Below are 16,739 nucleotides of genomic sequence, written 5' to 3'. Positions count from 1 at the left end.
GTTGGTGGGAATGCAAACTAGTACAGCCACTATGGAGAACAGTGTGGAGATTCCTTAAAAAGCTGGAAATGGAACTGCCATATGATCCAGCAATCCCACTCCTGGGCATACACACCGAAGAAACCAGAATTGAAAGAGACACGTGTACCCCAATGTTCATCACAGCACTGTTTACAGTAGGCAGGACATGGAAGCAACCTAGATGTACATCGGCAGATGAATGGACAAGAAAGCTGTGGTACATATACACAATGGAATGTTACTCAGCCATTAAAAAGAATGCATTTGAGTTCGTTCTAATGAGGTGGATGAAACTGGAGCCTATTATACAAAATGAAGTTAAGTCAGAAAGAAAAACACCAATACAGTATACTAACGCATATATATATAGGGAACTTAGAAAGATGGTAATGATGACCCTATATGCGAGACAGCAAAAGAGACACAAAGAATAGGCTTTTCAACTCTGTGGGAGAAGGCGAGGGTGGGATGATTTGAGAGACTAGCATTGATACATGTATATTATCATATGTGAAACAGATTGCCAGTCCAGGTTTCGATGCATGAGACAGGGTGCTCAGGGCTGGTGCAATGGGACGACCCTGAGGGATGGGATGACAGGGGATGTGGGAGGGGGCTCAGGATGGGGGACACATGTACATGGGGAACACGTGGCTGATTCATGTCAATGTATGGCAAAAACCACTACAATATTGTAAAGTAATTAGCCTCCAATTAAAATAAATAAACTAAAAAAAAGTTTTATATTTCAAGTACATTTCTTAACTTAGAAGTTACAAATGTAACTTGTCATTAATGTAACTATTTTTACCTTATAGTTTTCAGCTCCTTGAATGAGATCTCTCATGGAAGTAGACAACTGATCCCTTTCTGAGCGAACAGATTCAAGTTCTTCCTGCAGCATCCGGGCCTATTTTAAATATGTGATAGTTTTTTAATGCACAGAAAAACTTGATTTTCTAAAAGGTAAGGTTCACAAATCTTGCATTTTTAAGTCAACTTACTTCTTTTCTGCTAGACTCTAGTTCTTTCTTTGCTTTCACAGCAACTAGTTTTAACTTATTTATTTTCTCCTCTTTCTCTTTGGCTTCTTTTTCCAGGTATCCTAAAAACATAAAATGAAAGAATTATACATAAACTCAAATGAAAACTAGGGAAAAATATTAGAATTACTTATTTTAGTCCTAGAAATGGAACTTTAATCTAGTACACAAAATATACAATTTGAAATTAAAATAAATAGCAAAGTATCTATTTTTAAGTAAAAGCTTGATTATGCATTTCCTAAGCAAGGCAAACAATGAACAGAATTCTCATTTTCTTCGGTCTTCCAGAACAGCCCATCTCCTCAGTGTTCATACATGGAGAGGCCATCCGGACCCCTGAACAGGAGAGCACCTCCTGGAAATGCAGGTATGCTGGGCTCCATGGTGGTGACAGCCAGTCAGGATGAAGCAGAGACGTCAAACGCTCTTCACCGTTCATGATCTATAGGCACCTCTGGTGGGTGGGTCTGAATTTTCCAGCTGGACTTCAGTATGTCCAGTGTGACTCTCCCTTAACCTCTCTGGCCGTCTCCCAGACATAAACTCCATGCTCCAGATCTTACTTCTTGTGTCTCTGATGGACTTCGGTCATGATCTGAACTTCTGCACTTGCTGATTCATTGAGTTGTGCCTTTGTTCATCACTGCCTTCCTCGGCTATGACAGGGGCACCGTCTGTGTGTGTAACACAGGCCAACTCTTCCACTTCTGTGTCTCACCCCACACCCCCTCAACTACTTGGGCCATCAGTGCACAATTCTCCCCTCTTTTGTGCAGCAAAACCCACTCTAATGGATTCACCCTAGCAGGTGACAGACATGCAACAAAAGAAATGCCACCAAGGGCTTAAGGTCAGGAACAAAGATTGGAAGCAGCCAAGGAGAGGAGGGGAGGGTCATGAGAAGACAGGTAAGACTTCATTCACTCTCTCTCTCACACACACAAACCCACACCACCCCTCTGGACTCTGTCCCTTCTCTTCCTTCTGAGCATGGTCTATGTCTGTTCTCCCATTTCTCTCCCCCATTTTCTCCTTGAATCCACTCCGGTCAGGCTTGTGCATACCATGGCAACTGTTATCAAGTTATCAACGACCTTGATGCTGCTTAGCTCGGGCTTGGCCTGAGTACTAAAATGGCCTTTCTTCCCTCCTCAACACTTCCTCCAAATGCACTTCACAGGTCTTAGCTTCCAAGACATCTTATGCTCTGGGTATTTCTAACCCTCCAGCTATTTCTTTTCTCTCTTTTGCCATTTCTATCTTTCTGACTTTTACTTGACAGAGAACTGTTTCTGATCCTTGTCTTTCTTCTACACTGACTTCCTTGGTGATCTCCACCTCAGGGCTTCTAATGCTAACGATGCAGAGAACAGTGTCTTACCTGGTCAGCCTTCTCCTAGTCACCCCGACCATTCCAACCGTCCATGAGAGAAGACTGTGGGTCACTCCAGATTGTTCCCACTACCCCCGCAATAAGTGGGCACTAAAATTTTAGAGGAATTACAGGTACCTCACACAACCCCATCTTGAAATGTTACTCTGAGGGATAAGCAGGAGTGATGAAGCCAGACTCCTCCACACATTACGCCAGCCCTGTTGGGAATGGCCTCTCCCACTCTAGAATGTCCCAGGAGGCCCCCGGACGTCAGTGGTGTGAACATACCAGCACCTGCAGTCTCCTCCTGCTACAGCATCCTCCTTCTTGGGTCACATTACTCACTCTTTAAGACAAGGACAGCCTGTCCTGTGATGTTTCTCCCAACTCAACAAGCAGTTAATCACATCCTGCACTGCCACCAGCGGACCTCGTCCATACCTCAAACTCTGGGAGGAACGGCCCTCTCTTGCTGTGCATTCTTAAAGACAAAGACTGCATCTTAGTCACCTTCCTATCACCAGTGCCTAGGTAGCTGGGCTTTCAAGCCAAGTTTGCTAAATGAATGAAAAACCCCAAAACAAGCATGGCACTTTTTATAAAGGGAATCACAACAGTCCTCTGGATGAAACAACAGAAAGTGAGAGTTTTGAAAGTGAAGGTGAGCAGAAGGCAGAGGCCATCAGAAGAAGAGTGATACTATGCTTTTAACACCTCATTAACTGGGGAGAGAACTTCCCACTCTGTTCTAATTCTATGAATCTGTTCAATTAACTGTGACAACATATGCAAAACCATAGTTACCTATTTTTTCTTCAAACTCTTTTACTGAAGGTTGATCACTTTCTACAGGTGATTTCTTGAAGGAATCCTAGATTTTATAGGAAAAACAAAGACAATCACTGCATTCCCCATGATGAACTGGCCATTATGCTAAGCATGAAAAAAAAAATTATTAAAGAGAATTCATACAGAGAGCAATCACCTGAACAGACTTTCTCTTCCCTTCAGAGACCCAGTAATTCTGATCTCATCATGCACATAGCATTTAGTATTAAAAACAATAGCAGCCAAGCCCAAGATGACCCACCCAACAGATAACAAATACATAATGTAATAAGGAAGAGATTAAATGATGACCATAGTTTATCCTGCCACAATCTTGGGAGGAAAATCTGAAGTTTTGGCTAAATGAAATATTGCTTTAGCCTATTTTTTTGCTTAACAGTGTGCTTTAAGGTAATATATCTATCACACAAGGATAAAATTAAATTTAGTTGTAGTTTTGCTGGTGACTACTTTTGACCAACATTTAACCCCCTGGCCACTTAATCTTATGTAAAATCAAGATTCCAAAATGATCTAAAACCAACAGTAATCAGTATGATTAAGTGTGATGGGAATATGTTTAATGTACTTTCAAAAATTTGCATTTGAGCTTAAATGCTAAAAATTTACTTTGACTTCGAAGTGTAGAAACAGTAATATTTATAGTCTAGAGCTTGTGACTAGAACTAAGAATTTACTTAAATAAAATTAATATTACCTTTAATGATATTAACTCTGCTCTCACATCTTGCAATTCAGATTCTTTCTGTTCCAATAATGGCCTTAGGTTTTCAAGTTCTTTTATAAAATCTTTTTCTTTTTCATGATGATTTTCATTTTCTCTATACAATTTTTGAGACACTTCTTCAACCTGAATTAGGAGATTCTGATTCTCAAACCTTGTTTGTTCACTGGCATTCTTCATCTCCAGAAGGTCAGACTGCAAGGCCTCCTTTTCCAAGAGGGCTTCATCTAACTCTTTCCTTAGGACACCTTTCTCTTGCTCGTAATCTCTTAGTAGAGACCTAAGTTCCTCACACTGAACCATATGCTCTTCTTGAAGGAGCTTAATCTCTTTTTCTAACTCTACTACCCTTTTATCATACTGAAAATCCAAGTTGTGTTTTTCTTCATTTATTTTACCTAAGGATTCACCCATGGCTTGTAGGATGTTTACAACATCCTGTTCTTCCCTTTCTTGTGAAACTTTTGACTCCATCTGTTCAAGAAAACCACACAACTGAGCTTTAACAAACAACTTCTGAACTTGCTCATTTTCCAACAGTTGATTCAAATTATCCCTTTCTCTGACAGCTAACCGAAGTTCCTCTTCTAATTTAGAGATCTGCTCCTGAAGTGTAACGTCTCCTTTTTGAGACAGGAGGGCTTCCAGATCCCTGCTCAGCACATTCTTCTCTGAACTCAGTCTGCTATTTTCTTCACGAAGAGACCTCACTTCCAATAACATGGCTTCCTGGTCTTCAGAGAGAGTTTTCAACTGAGCTGTAAGCTTTTCCAGTTTTTGGTTCTTTTCATTCTTTTCTTTTAAAGTTTCTTCTAGTCCTGCTGTTAATTCATTTACCTTCTGTTCTAGTTCACTGTTGTACTGGGCAGTCTGATCCACTTTTTCCTTAAGTTCTACAGTCAACCTTTCTTCCCTTTCACATTTTTTGTGGAGATTATCCATCTCTTCATGAGAACTTTTCATCTTACTTATGAAATCATATTTTTCCTCAGTAAGAGAACTTATCTTTGCTTCAAATTCTTGTAACATGGTATCTCTCTGATGGAGACTAGCTAGATACAGTTCATTCTTCTCTTGAAGGTTCTTTATGGTATTTTCAAGTTCTGGTACACATTCCTGCTGTGACAGTAAGTTATCATTTTCTCTCTGGAGACAAGTCACAGTTTCAAGAAGAGCATCTTTTTCATTAAATGCAGTTTGGAGCTTCTGCTGAAGTTCATTAATATTAAATGCTTGTTGTTGCTTCATTGATTCAAACTCTTGACTTATTTTTTCAGCAGATTCCCCCAGCTCTGTCTGTAAAATTTCCATAATCTCTCGTAAACCCTCGTAGTTTAACGTTGCTTCTTGCTTTTCTTGTTGTAGTTTTTCACACTGTTCCTTAAGACCCTGTATTTCAAACATTAATGCCAACTTTTCTTTTTCTGAATCTGACAAAAATGTCTCATTTAGTTCTGTTATTTCTTTTTGATGCTGTTTCTTCAGACTAAGTACTTCCTTATTATGTTGTTCTATGGTGCAACAAAACTGTTTATTTGCATCTTCTAGTTCAGATTTTAATTTCTCGATTATATACCCCTGTTCTTCTTTAGCTAGTAATAATTCATTAATTTTAAACTCTAAATCTTCCCGTTCATGAAAAAACTCATCCTTTATATGTTGGGCATCAATTTCAAGTTTTAATTTTAGATTATTCATGTAAGTTAACTCATCTTTTAAGATGCTATGTTGGGACTCCAGTTCCTTTAGGGCATCTTCTAAGTGTCTAAGTTTTTCATTTACTGCTTGTTCTACAAGAGAATCTTCCTTTAAGAGCAAAGAACACACCTGATTTTCTTGGTCTGCACCTGAGGCTTTCCCTTCATTTTCTAATTCATATTTATACTTCTCTTGAATGTTCATCTCACCTGCCTCACACTTTCTGACTAAGTTATCCTTTAGCTGGATCAAATAATTTACTTCTGCTTCGTGTTCTTTGGCAGATGTTTCAATTTGGCATATCAGTTCTTTCACCTCTTCTTGGTGTGTAGATTTCAACTGTACAAGTTCTTCTTGCAAACTATTGATATCTTTTTGGTACTGCTGACAATTAGCCTCAATCACTCCTCGGAGGTGAGTAATTTCTTGCTCTTTTTCATTTGTGGCAGTTTCTAACTGCTTTTGCAGACATAAAATTTGATCCTCAAAGGCTGGCTTAATTTTCTGAATCTCTTCTTGCAGCTTTTTAACATAATCTTCAGAATCACTCTGAAACCTGAGCTGTTCTGAAAGCTCTAATTGTTTTTTTGCTGCTTCTTCCACTTCCTTTTGCCAATCAGCTTTATCGTTACTGTATTTGGAATGTACTGCTGCTAATTCATTTCTCAAATTTTCTATTTCTTTCCCATAGCTTCTTTGTGACTGTTCCAACTCTTTCTGCACATCTTCCAACTTAGTTACAGAATCCTATAAATATAAGCACACAAAAATTATTTAAGACAAAACCCCTGCCCTCAGGAAAAATATGAGATACAGTCTCATTAAGAGGAAACAAGTAGCAATGTACACAGAGAAATATGATCCTTAGATCTCAAAAATTCTGCTTAGAAGCTCTGACCACCTTAAGAATGATGATGATATCCAGCAGTAGTACTAAAGTCTTACTCAAAGCAAGGAAATCTCTGAGTTTAATTTTGTTTTAAATGGTAATAAATTACATAAGTTCTATTAAGTTACAGGCTTTAATGAACATCTCCTAAATAGAGTGATAAAGTTTTGGGGAGAAAAGTAGCACAGACCCAATGGCAGGCAAGTATCCTAGAAGTGAACAAGCAGCAGTATGTACAGTATGTGGGACCATCAGCATTTAAATTGGTAGTTTCTCATAAAACAGATATTTCATAAAATAGGTATTTTCCCCATTTTATTAAAAAATGATACTACAGCTAAAAAGAGTAAACAATGAACAGGTAAATGTTAGTTGTATCTCCCTGTGTAGCTCAGTGATTTCAGTTATCCTTCTTTTAAAATATCAGTCTGTTTCCTTATCTGCAAATATTATAGTTAAAATAAGATGAGATGCTTTTTTTTTTCTTAGTATTTTTTTAGTCTTATTTATATTTATTTATTTGTGGCTGTGCTGGGTCTTCATTGCTACTCAGACTTGCCTCTAACTGTGGTAAGCAGGGGCTTCTCATTGCAGTGGCTTCTCCTATTGCACAGCTCAGTCTCCACAGCATGTGGTCTTAGTAGTTGTGGTGCACTGGCTTAGTTGCTCTGTGGCATGTGGGATCTTCCTGGGTCAGGGATTGAACCTGTGTCTCCTGCATTGACAGGCAGATTCTTTACCACTGAGCCACCAGGGAAGTCCAATGAGATGCTTTTTAAGATCTTGGTTCTAAAATTTACAACTATATTTTATAAGTTAATTAAAAAAAAAAACAAAAAATAAAATCCTGCCTTACCTCAACCTCTTGCTTCATTTTAATATTTTCCTTCTTCAGAGAAACACAGTGTTGCTCAATCTCTGCTTTTTCCAAAAGAAGAGCATCCAGACGTTCAGTCAAGGCCTGTTTTGGAATAGGGCAATTTGTTTGAGGTTAAAAACAGTGGATTGATTTACCCATAATTATCTCCTCACCTCTCCAAACCATGCTAAAGTAAGCATATTTAAAAGGCTATACACAAGAACCAAGGGAAAAGGAGATAAGACATGCAAATATGAAAAATCTCAATACAACTTTGAAAAACTGACAGTGGAGGAGGTGGAAGAAGTGAATTAGAAAGCAGCAGCAGGCTAGAATCTAAGGGCTCACACGGAGAAACATACAAGAAGTTGGCAAACATTCACTAGAAAACCAAATGCTCAGGAATGGAGGCACCAGATACCGCTGAGGTGGGTACAGGAAGTAGGTTCTAGTTGGGACTGACACTCTTGATCAGGAGTGCTTAGAACAACGGGCAAGCAAACCCCCAGTGTCCCTCCACCCCCAGAAAAAGTTCATACCCTGCCAAGATGAAATAGGAGAGGAGCTCAATGAAGTAGAAACCAGAACAAGCCAAGAGTCAGTTTCTTGAAAACAAAGCTAACAAAGCAGACCTCTTATGAGACTGATCAAGAGAAGATGGAAGTCATAAACACAATGAACAGAAAGGGAACCTATCTATATATAAACTACAGATTAAATAGTTAATAAGAATATTATGATCAATTATTAACCTGCCAATAATACCAAAAAGTAAAACGGCATAGATAAAAATTCCTAGAAAAATGTAACTCTCTCACACACACACAAATCAATACTGTAACTACTTAAAAATTAAACTAGAGGTTTAAACAAAAGACACAGGAGGAAAAGAGAGCTTTGCAGGTGAGTTCTATCAAGTTTTCAAACAACAGATTATCCCAATTACATACGAGTTTATTCAGAGAAAATAAAAAGCAAGAAGAATTCTCAAGTTATTCTCACAACTGGCATAACTTGATAACAATATCCAAGGACTTTACAATGCAAGAAAATCATGGACCCATTTCACTGTGAATTTAATCAATCCTAAACCTTAAAACCTAGATAAAATCCTAAACAACAAAATCAACTATCACCCTAGAATTGCCTCTGAACTTCTGAATGTGAAACAATAAAGAAAAAAATATAAAAACAAAGCAGATGCAGAAAAAATTAAGAGTTCTATATCAAGTTATAAACACTATAAACATGAGAGTAGAATACAGCCACTTTTCAATACAAGATGATAACAATCTTCCTCCTATGCCTCTGTTCTCAGGAACTTAGAGAAGAACATGGTCTACAGAACAAGAAGGTTAACCAGGAAAATAAATGACATTCCACCCAGCAAGTGGGGTGGAGGTGAGGGGCTGAAGCAGAAAGCAGCACAGATATTCACTGGGTCATGGCACGAGGCTGGCTCCAGGAAAACCACAGCAGACCTAGAGACAATCAGAACAAATGAGCACAGGACAGAAGGCTTGAGCTGGCAGGTATCCAGGAGAAAGTATATGAACGATTATTTGATCTGTTTAACCATTTGGAAAGTAGGCGTCATTGTGAAAGATAGCTAAGTATTCATCAGTTATAACAGGAAGTTAATAGCTAAATGTCTCATCAAGGAATAAATCAAAGGATAGCACGTATTATTTAGAAACATAATTTCCATAAACTATTCAGTATTATAGTTATTAGCTGTTAGCACTGTTTCTAAATCATGTGCATACATTACTTTTGTTAAAACAATTTCAATTTTTTTTTTTTTTTTTTTTTTACAATTTCAGTTTTAAAACTAGTTTTTTTCACACTACATAGTATTGCAATGTAAACTTTTTGATAAATTATCAGGGGAAGCCTGAAAACAATAATTTTAGGAGATATACAGAGGGCATTATCGGAAAACAACTATAAATATCCTTAGAGATCAGAGGCACAAAATGCACAGTCATCTCCCAGGAAATACAAATTCCAGCAACAAGAAAACAACAAGAGGGATATGTACAAGAAACTTCACATCCTAACTTGCAATCTTTCCCTTCCTTGTGCATTTGGAAGCAGCATATAAGCTCACTGTAATACCACACACCTCTCAGTTTGACATGGAAAATAGGGATTTTTATTCTTTTTTTTTAAAGTCAAATATGACAGGTTTGCAATACAACTTCAGATGTATTTCAATGCACTAGAAGATGACTATCACAAATTTAATAATTGAAACTTGTAAAAATGTTAGTGAAAGTGTTAATTACTCAGTTCTGTCTCTTTGTGACCCCATGGTCTGTAGCCTGTCAGGCTCCTCTGTCCATGGAATTCTCCAGGCAAGAGTACTAGAGTGAGTTGCCATTTGCTTCTCCAGGGGATCTTCCCAACCCAGGGACTGAACCCAGGTATCCTATATCTCCGGCATTGGCAGGTGGGTTCTTTATCACTAGCACCACCTGGGAAGCCCCCTAAAAAGCCATACATTTTTATGATGAACTGAAAACTTTACATTCAAAGTCATGTTTTTCCAGTGTACTTTCTCCCAATGAAGGAATAAAATGTAGCAGGAAAGTCTATTCCCTTCCTCAGATGTGTAGATGATGTATTATACTGCAATTTGTGGTTTTTGTAAAACAGAAAACTCATAGTTTCTCTAAGTTTCTCAAAGCAGAAACTTAAACTACAACAGAAAACTAAAAGCAGCTGATTAGCTGATGCTCAAGCTCCTCCAATCACTCTCCAGTGTAATCTTCTCATTAGGACTGGAAATCAAAAGATTTCATTCTCATTTAATTTTCAGTTCAGTCGCTCAGTCGTGTCTGACTTTGTGACCTCACGGACTGCAGCATGCCAGGCTTCCCTGCCCATCACCAGCTCCCAGAGCTTACTCAAACTCACGTCCATCGAGTCGGTGATGAACAGAATTATCTCATCCGTGTTGTCCCCTCCTCCTCCTGCCTTCAATCGTTCCCAACATCAGGGTCTAAGGAGTCAGTTCTGCAAATCAGACAGCCAGAGTACTGGAACTTCAGCATCAGTCCTTCCAATGAATATTCAGGACTAATTTCCTTTAGGATTGACTGGTTGGATCTCCTTGCAGTCCAAGGGACTCTCAAGAGTCTTCTCCAACACCACAGTTCAAAAACATCACTTCTCCAACACCACAGTTCAAAAACATCAATTCTTCGGTGCTCAGTTTTCTTTATGGCCCAACTCTCATACCCTTACAGGACTACTGGAAAAACCACAGCTTTGACTAAACAGACCTTTGTCAGCAAAGTGATGTCTCTGCTTTTTAATATGCCGTCTAGGTTGGTCATAGCTTGTCTTCCAACGAGCAAATGTGTTTTAATTTCATGGCTGCAGTCACCATCTGCAGTGATTTTGAAGCCCAAGAGAATAAAGTCTATCACTGTTTCCCCATCTATTTGCCATGAAGTGGTGGTACCAGATGCCATGATTTTCGTTTTTTGAAAGTTGAGTTTTAAGCCAACTTTTTCACTGTCCTCTTTCACTTTCATCAAGAGGCTTTTCAGTTCCTCTTCGCTTTCTGCCATAAGGGTGGTGTCATCTGCATATCTGAGGTTATTGATATTTTGCCAGGCAATCTTGATTTAATTTTACCAAGCTTTTACTTTCTGAGACTTAAGTGGTCAGGGTAACATGCTTTAGTATTAAATTAATAACCTGAAAGGTAAACTTAGCTAACTTAAGAGAGATTTTTACCCTCATTTTTAAGAGTAGTTTTGACAGAACAGGAGAATACATGAACAAGGAGGAAACAAAGGACACATGTTTAATATTTAAATATTCTGATATGTAAATGTATGGAAAATATTTTAAAGGCTAAGAGTTCACTGACACAATGGCATCTGCAATGTTCTTTTCAGATACAAAAACCTGCTTTTTAGTGTGTGGGTGAGCATGTATGTATATATGCATACATATACATATACAATATCCCCGACAAATAATACACGGTAATAACAAAATCACTGAGTACTTATGGGACAGATCCAGCTCTCAGCACTGTGTGTATTGACTCTAGGAAAGCAGGTCTTGTTATTCGTTATTCTCTCTAGTCTCCAGTGGAAGAGTCACAGAGAAGTTAGGAAACGTAGCCATGGTCACACAGCCTGCATGTGACAGAGCAGGGTCTCAAGATCTGAATCAGGCAGTCTGGCTCTAGAGTCAGGTTTTTTAATTAATTACTGTGCTTAGTCACTCAGTCTTGTCCAACTCCTTGCAACCCCACAGACTGTAGCCCGCCAGGTACCTCTGTCCATGAGGATTCTCCAAGCAAGTATACTGGAGTGGGTTGCCATGCCCTCCTCCCGGGGATCTTCCCAACCCAAGGATCAAATCCAGGTCTCCTATACTGCAGGTGCATTCTTTACCATCTGAGCCACCAGGAAAGCCATAATTAATTACTGGGTTGGCCACAAAGTTTGTTCGAGCTTTTCTGTAAGCTGTTATGAGAAACTAGAATGAATTTTGTGGCCAACCTTGGCTATTAATAATCACGAAAACATGTAATGACCAAATAAAATCATTATGATTCAGAAATGCTTAAACCAATCTGTACATTACAAATCCAAATGTTATTTGTGCACACCATTCAGAACTCATATACTGTTTTGGCTAAATAAAGAACAAAATGGCAGTACGAGGTGTACACAGGGATTTAAAGACTCCTTGAACTTCCTGGGAGCCCCTCGACTGTCCACCGCTCCCAAGCTGGGAGAGTAATAATCAAAGACTAAACAGACAGCAAGACTCAAATTACAAACATGGAAAAGCAAGAAAAAAAAAATTATTGCAGAGCTTTCAGAAGCAAAGAAACTTTAAAGACGGTCAGGCCAAGTGGGGGAAGGAAAAGCATTTAATTAGCATTAAGGGCACGTAAGGGCTTCCCTGGTGACTCAGTGGTAAAGAAACCTCCAGCCAGTGCAGAGGGCTTAGGTTTGATCCCTGATCCAGATAGATCCCACATACTTTGGAGCAACTAAGCCCCTCGGCCACAACCAATGATCCATGAGTCCATGTGCCACAACTACTGAAGTCCACACACCACAGAACCCGTGCTCTACAACAAGAGAAGCCACTGCAATGAGAACCGCATACATCAAAACAAAGAGTAGATCCGGTTCACAACTAGAGAAAGCCTGAGTAGCAACAAAGACCCAGCACAGCCAAAAACGAACAAATAAATTTTAAAAATTATTTTTAAAATAAGGTCCTGTGAGTAAGAATAAGCAACTCAGGTTTTTAAACAGGGAATAACAAGATAAAAACAGTATTCTGTGACCTGACAAGAGTAGGTAGAACTAAGAAGAGAGCGAGTCCAGTTACAGGGTCATCAAGATAAGTGTGCTTCACAAGGATGACATGAAGTGCTTCACAAAGAGCCCTGGAAATGGAGAGACTCCTCAAAGTCCTGCTCGGGGCTGGGTTCCTCATGGGCAAGGGAAGAGGAGGACTGAGACCGAGGTAGCAAGCATTAAGGACAGAGTGAGTGGGATGCAAAGGACAGAATGCAACACCAGGTCAGAACAGAAAGGGCAGCAGAGTTCATCCACCTCTCTCCACACACTTAACCAGAGAGATGGAGCATGTAACCTTGGGTGGGAGCAGCGGACAGCCCTCAGGAAATCTGAATTATCATTGGGCATCTCATCTAAGGAAACAAACAAAATCAAAGCAACACTCACGCTGTGTCCTTACCTTAATGATGTCATCTCCTCCAGCAACCAGCTTTGACCTCAATTCTTCAACTTCTTTCTCCAACTCTAAACAATTATGAAAAAATAAAAAAAAGATACTAGTTCAGAAATGAAGAAGGAATTACTGGCTAATGTGAGAAGTATATTCTTTAAAAAAAAAAGCACTATAAATTATATTTAAGAAACAGCACATATTTTTGAGAAAGCATTAAGTTCACCCGGCATTTCCTTTCATTTCCCTTTTTATCATGGAAAACTGCAAATTAAAAAAACTAGAGAGAACAGTATGATTAACCTCTATGCTCCATCATCTTGGTTTAACACTGACTAAATGAGCAATATTATTTTATCCCAACCTGTCTTCCTTTCTTCCCTCTTCTCTTATGCATCCTGACATTTCTGAAGCAAATCTCAGACATTATTTCAACTGTAAATAACTTCTGTCTAATCTTAGAGCAACAACTAATCGCATATTAAACATACACAGTAATCTATTTCATCAACTCATGTCCAGATCTGGTGCCTACACATTTTCAAATAAATTACTCTCTTTATCATAAGTGGATCCAACCTTTAAAAACACAACTAAACCTGTTCTAGTAGAAAATAAGTGTTGGCTTTCAGACTGGGCAGTTAAAAGTCACTGAAAAGAGCTCACTCACACATAATACAAAAGGAAACTAACACCTACTCTTTATGGAATATAAAGAAATACAAACTGAATAGGGAATCAAGCAACTTCAGTAAATATGCTTCAGAATTCCAGGAAAGAAGTCTTTTATTGCTTTATTTAGGGCCTTTTTTTTTCTAAACTTGTTTGGGCTCAGAACCTCGCGCCTCTAACATATCAACTGCCAACTTTAGGAAAAAATGCCTTACTCAGAAGAATATACAATCCATGGGAGGTTAAAAAAAAAAAATGTGCTTAACTTTTACACACTATTTCTTAAAATCTTTCTCTCTGACCTTTTTTTATCAATTCAAAGGTAACTGCAGTTTAGGCTTATGAGATAATAAAAAAAAAAAAAATCAAAACAAGTGGTTAGAATATTAAGTAAGATTGCACTACTCTAATATTATTGGATTCACTGATAAAACAAGCCAGTGTACTATTAAAAAACCAGTATTTGCAACCATGATTAAACCAGACTGTGGTCAAGACGAGTATTTTCAACCCAATACCTGTACATCTCAATTTTGTTTTCTGTATTAGCATCATCTGCTTCTTGGCAAACTTGATAAGATCTTCCTTGGGCAAGGCTTCCAGCTGGAAGATGTAGAGATATTACCAACTTGTTATAATTCATGTTTCTACTATACCACAAAAAAGAAACATAAAGTCTGCCAAAATATAAAAAAAATCCTACTGAATATTTATATCAACTGAATACCACATTTTTTAATATTCAGTTCAGTCAGTCATGTCTGACTCTTTGCCACCCCATGGACTGCAGCACACCACGCCTCCCTGTCCATCACCAACTCCCAGAGTTTACTCAGACTCATGTCCATTTAGTCAGTGATGTCATCAACCATCTCATCTTCTGTCATTCCCTTCTCCTGCCTTCAATCTTTCCCAGCATCAGGGTCTTTTCTAATGAGTCAGTTCTTCACATCAGGTGGCCAAAGTATTGGAGTTTCAGCTTCAGCGTCAGTCCTACCAATGAATATTCAGGACTGATTTCCTTCAGTATGGACTAGCTGGATCTCCTCTCCAGGGGACTCTCAAAGAGTCTTCTCCAAAACCACAGTTCAAAAGCATCATTCGGTGCTCTGCTTTCTTTACAATCCAACTCTCACATCCATACATGACTCCTGGAAAAACCATAGCTTTGACTAGATGGACCTTTGTTTTTTAAGATCAGCAAATCCAAGTTTAACTCAGTAATTATTAGTTAAGCAACTACAATGAAATGTAAAAAAAACCGCACATTATCCTCTTGCTACAGAAAATTCTTGTTACAGGTTAAGACATTTTCTCTAATTTGATTTAATTTCTTTAACTGCAAAATCAAGGAACTGGGACTAACTTTATTTATAGTTCCTCAGTTGTGAGAAACTTTCGTCCTATTCAAACTGAAAGAAGCCTCTGGCTACAGGAAAACACGTTAAGCCCTAATTACAGCAAGATGAATCAGGGCGCATTTAAGATTTAACTGAAAAATGAGAGAAAGTTACTTAGCGCCTGTGGGCTCAGTTTTCTAATGGGTAAAGCTGGGATCACAGAAGTATTTAACTCCGGGTCACAGTGAAACTTCCGGGAACACAGAGTTTGGACGACTGTCTGAAACTCAGCCGTAACAGGAAACCTCAGTAGCAAGTCCCCAACTCTGGACCGACCCCCGCCCATGCCATGGGGGTGACCTGTGTCCACCTCAGAAGAGGCGCCGGCAGGACCGAGCCCCCGACACCGCCCACCCGCCCGTCCGGCTTGGTCCGGTTGCCCGTTGGACCTCAGAAACCAGACTGTTTCGTTGAACGTTTGAAACTGCGGCATCTCAGAGGCACGCTGACCGGGGCAGCATGGAAAGCCAGGGTTCACCCCAGCGAACTCAGAGGGAGCCCCTGACCGCTCAGGCCCGGACCCCGAGGAAAGCTGTCCCTCAGGCTGTCCCCTCCCGGTGGGACCCGCCTCTCAGACGTCTCTTCACCTTGGACTTCCCGGTCCCGGGAGCGGCCGGCGAGGCCACCCCGTCGTGAACAGGCTCCTGCAAAACACAACGAGAGCCGGCCAGTCAGGGGCGGCCGTGTAGACCCCGGCAGGCGGGGAGGTGGTTCCTCGGCTCCCGAGCCCTCGCGTTACCTCCATGGCCGCCCGCAGCCCACACTTCCAACCCGCGCCTCCAGCGGAACGCCGCCGCGGGTTAAAGGTCTCGCTTCTCTGCCGGCCCCGCCCCCGCGTCTCCACGGCTACGGGCCCGCGGCGCTTGCGCTTCCGCTTCCGCCTCGGGAGGTGGCTTCTACCCCCCGCCCCGCCGGGCCCGCCCCGCCCCGCCGGGCCCGCCCCGCCCCGCCGGACCGCCCTCGAGGAGGCGGGGCGGGGCGGGGCGGGGCGCACCCGGGGGCGGGGCCCTGTGCTCGACGCCGGTGTTGGGGCGTGGGGCTCTCCTGGGAAGGTCAGACCCTGCGCAGCTAGGCGGCTCCGGCGGCCACATTTCTTTCACTTGTTCCATTCCCGTCCTTCTCCCCCGTGTCCTGTCCCTTCTCCTGCCCCATCTTTTGTCCACTTTCCTGTCCGTCGTCTGTCCCATCACATGTCCCATCTCCTGTCCCCATTTTTGTTCTGATTCCTGTCCCTCTTCTCTCTCATCTCCTGTCCTCTCAGCTGTCCCATATCCTGTCTCCTCTCTAATCTGCTGTCTTCTCAACTGTCCCCATTCATATCCGTCTCCTCTCCCATCTCCTGTTCCTGTTCCTGTCCCTCTCCTGTCCACTCTCTAGTCCCCTCACTTCTCCCATCTTCTCTCTCCTCCCCTGATTCAGATGCTATTACTTTTTCGAAGCAAGCAACTTTTGCTTGGTTTCTTAATTTTG

General features: G+C 40.5%; 1 protein-coding gene across 1 annotated transcript in view; it reads right to left on the bottom strand.

Moving 5' to 3' along the window:
• Positions 1–16,107, bottom strand: part of GCC2 (GRIP and coiled-coil domain containing 2) — a 35,455-nt gene extending 19,348 nt beyond the window's left edge. The window contains exons 1-9 of the mRNA XM_061155351.1: positions 16,009–16,107; positions 15,857–15,913; positions 14,388–14,472; positions 13,207–13,271; positions 7,459–7,563; positions 3,989–6,460; positions 3,247–3,313; positions 1,026–1,126; positions 833–931 (exon numbers count right to left, since the gene is read on the bottom strand). Coding sequence (XP_061011334.1) covers positions 833–931; positions 1,026–1,126; positions 3,247–3,313; positions 3,989–6,460; positions 7,459–7,563; positions 13,207–13,271; positions 14,388–14,472; positions 15,857–15,913; positions 16,009–16,014 — 3,057 coding nt within the window. The 5' untranslated portion in view covers positions 16,015–16,107. The remainder of the gene's footprint in view (positions 1–832; positions 932–1,025; positions 1,127–3,246; positions 3,314–3,988; positions 6,461–7,458; positions 7,564–13,206; positions 13,272–14,387; positions 14,473–15,856; positions 15,914–16,008) is intronic.
• Positions 16,108–16,739: the final 632 nt, after the last annotated feature.

The sequence above is a fragment of the Dama dama genome, chromosome 11, assembly GCF_033118175.1.
Source record: "Dama dama isolate Ldn47 chromosome 11, ASM3311817v1, whole genome shotgun sequence".
Lineage (NCBI taxonomy): Eukaryota > Metazoa > Chordata > Mammalia > Artiodactyla > Cervidae > Dama > Dama dama.
The sequence above is the reverse complement of the archived record's forward strand: the minus strand, read 5'-3'. Positions and strand labels throughout refer to the sequence as shown.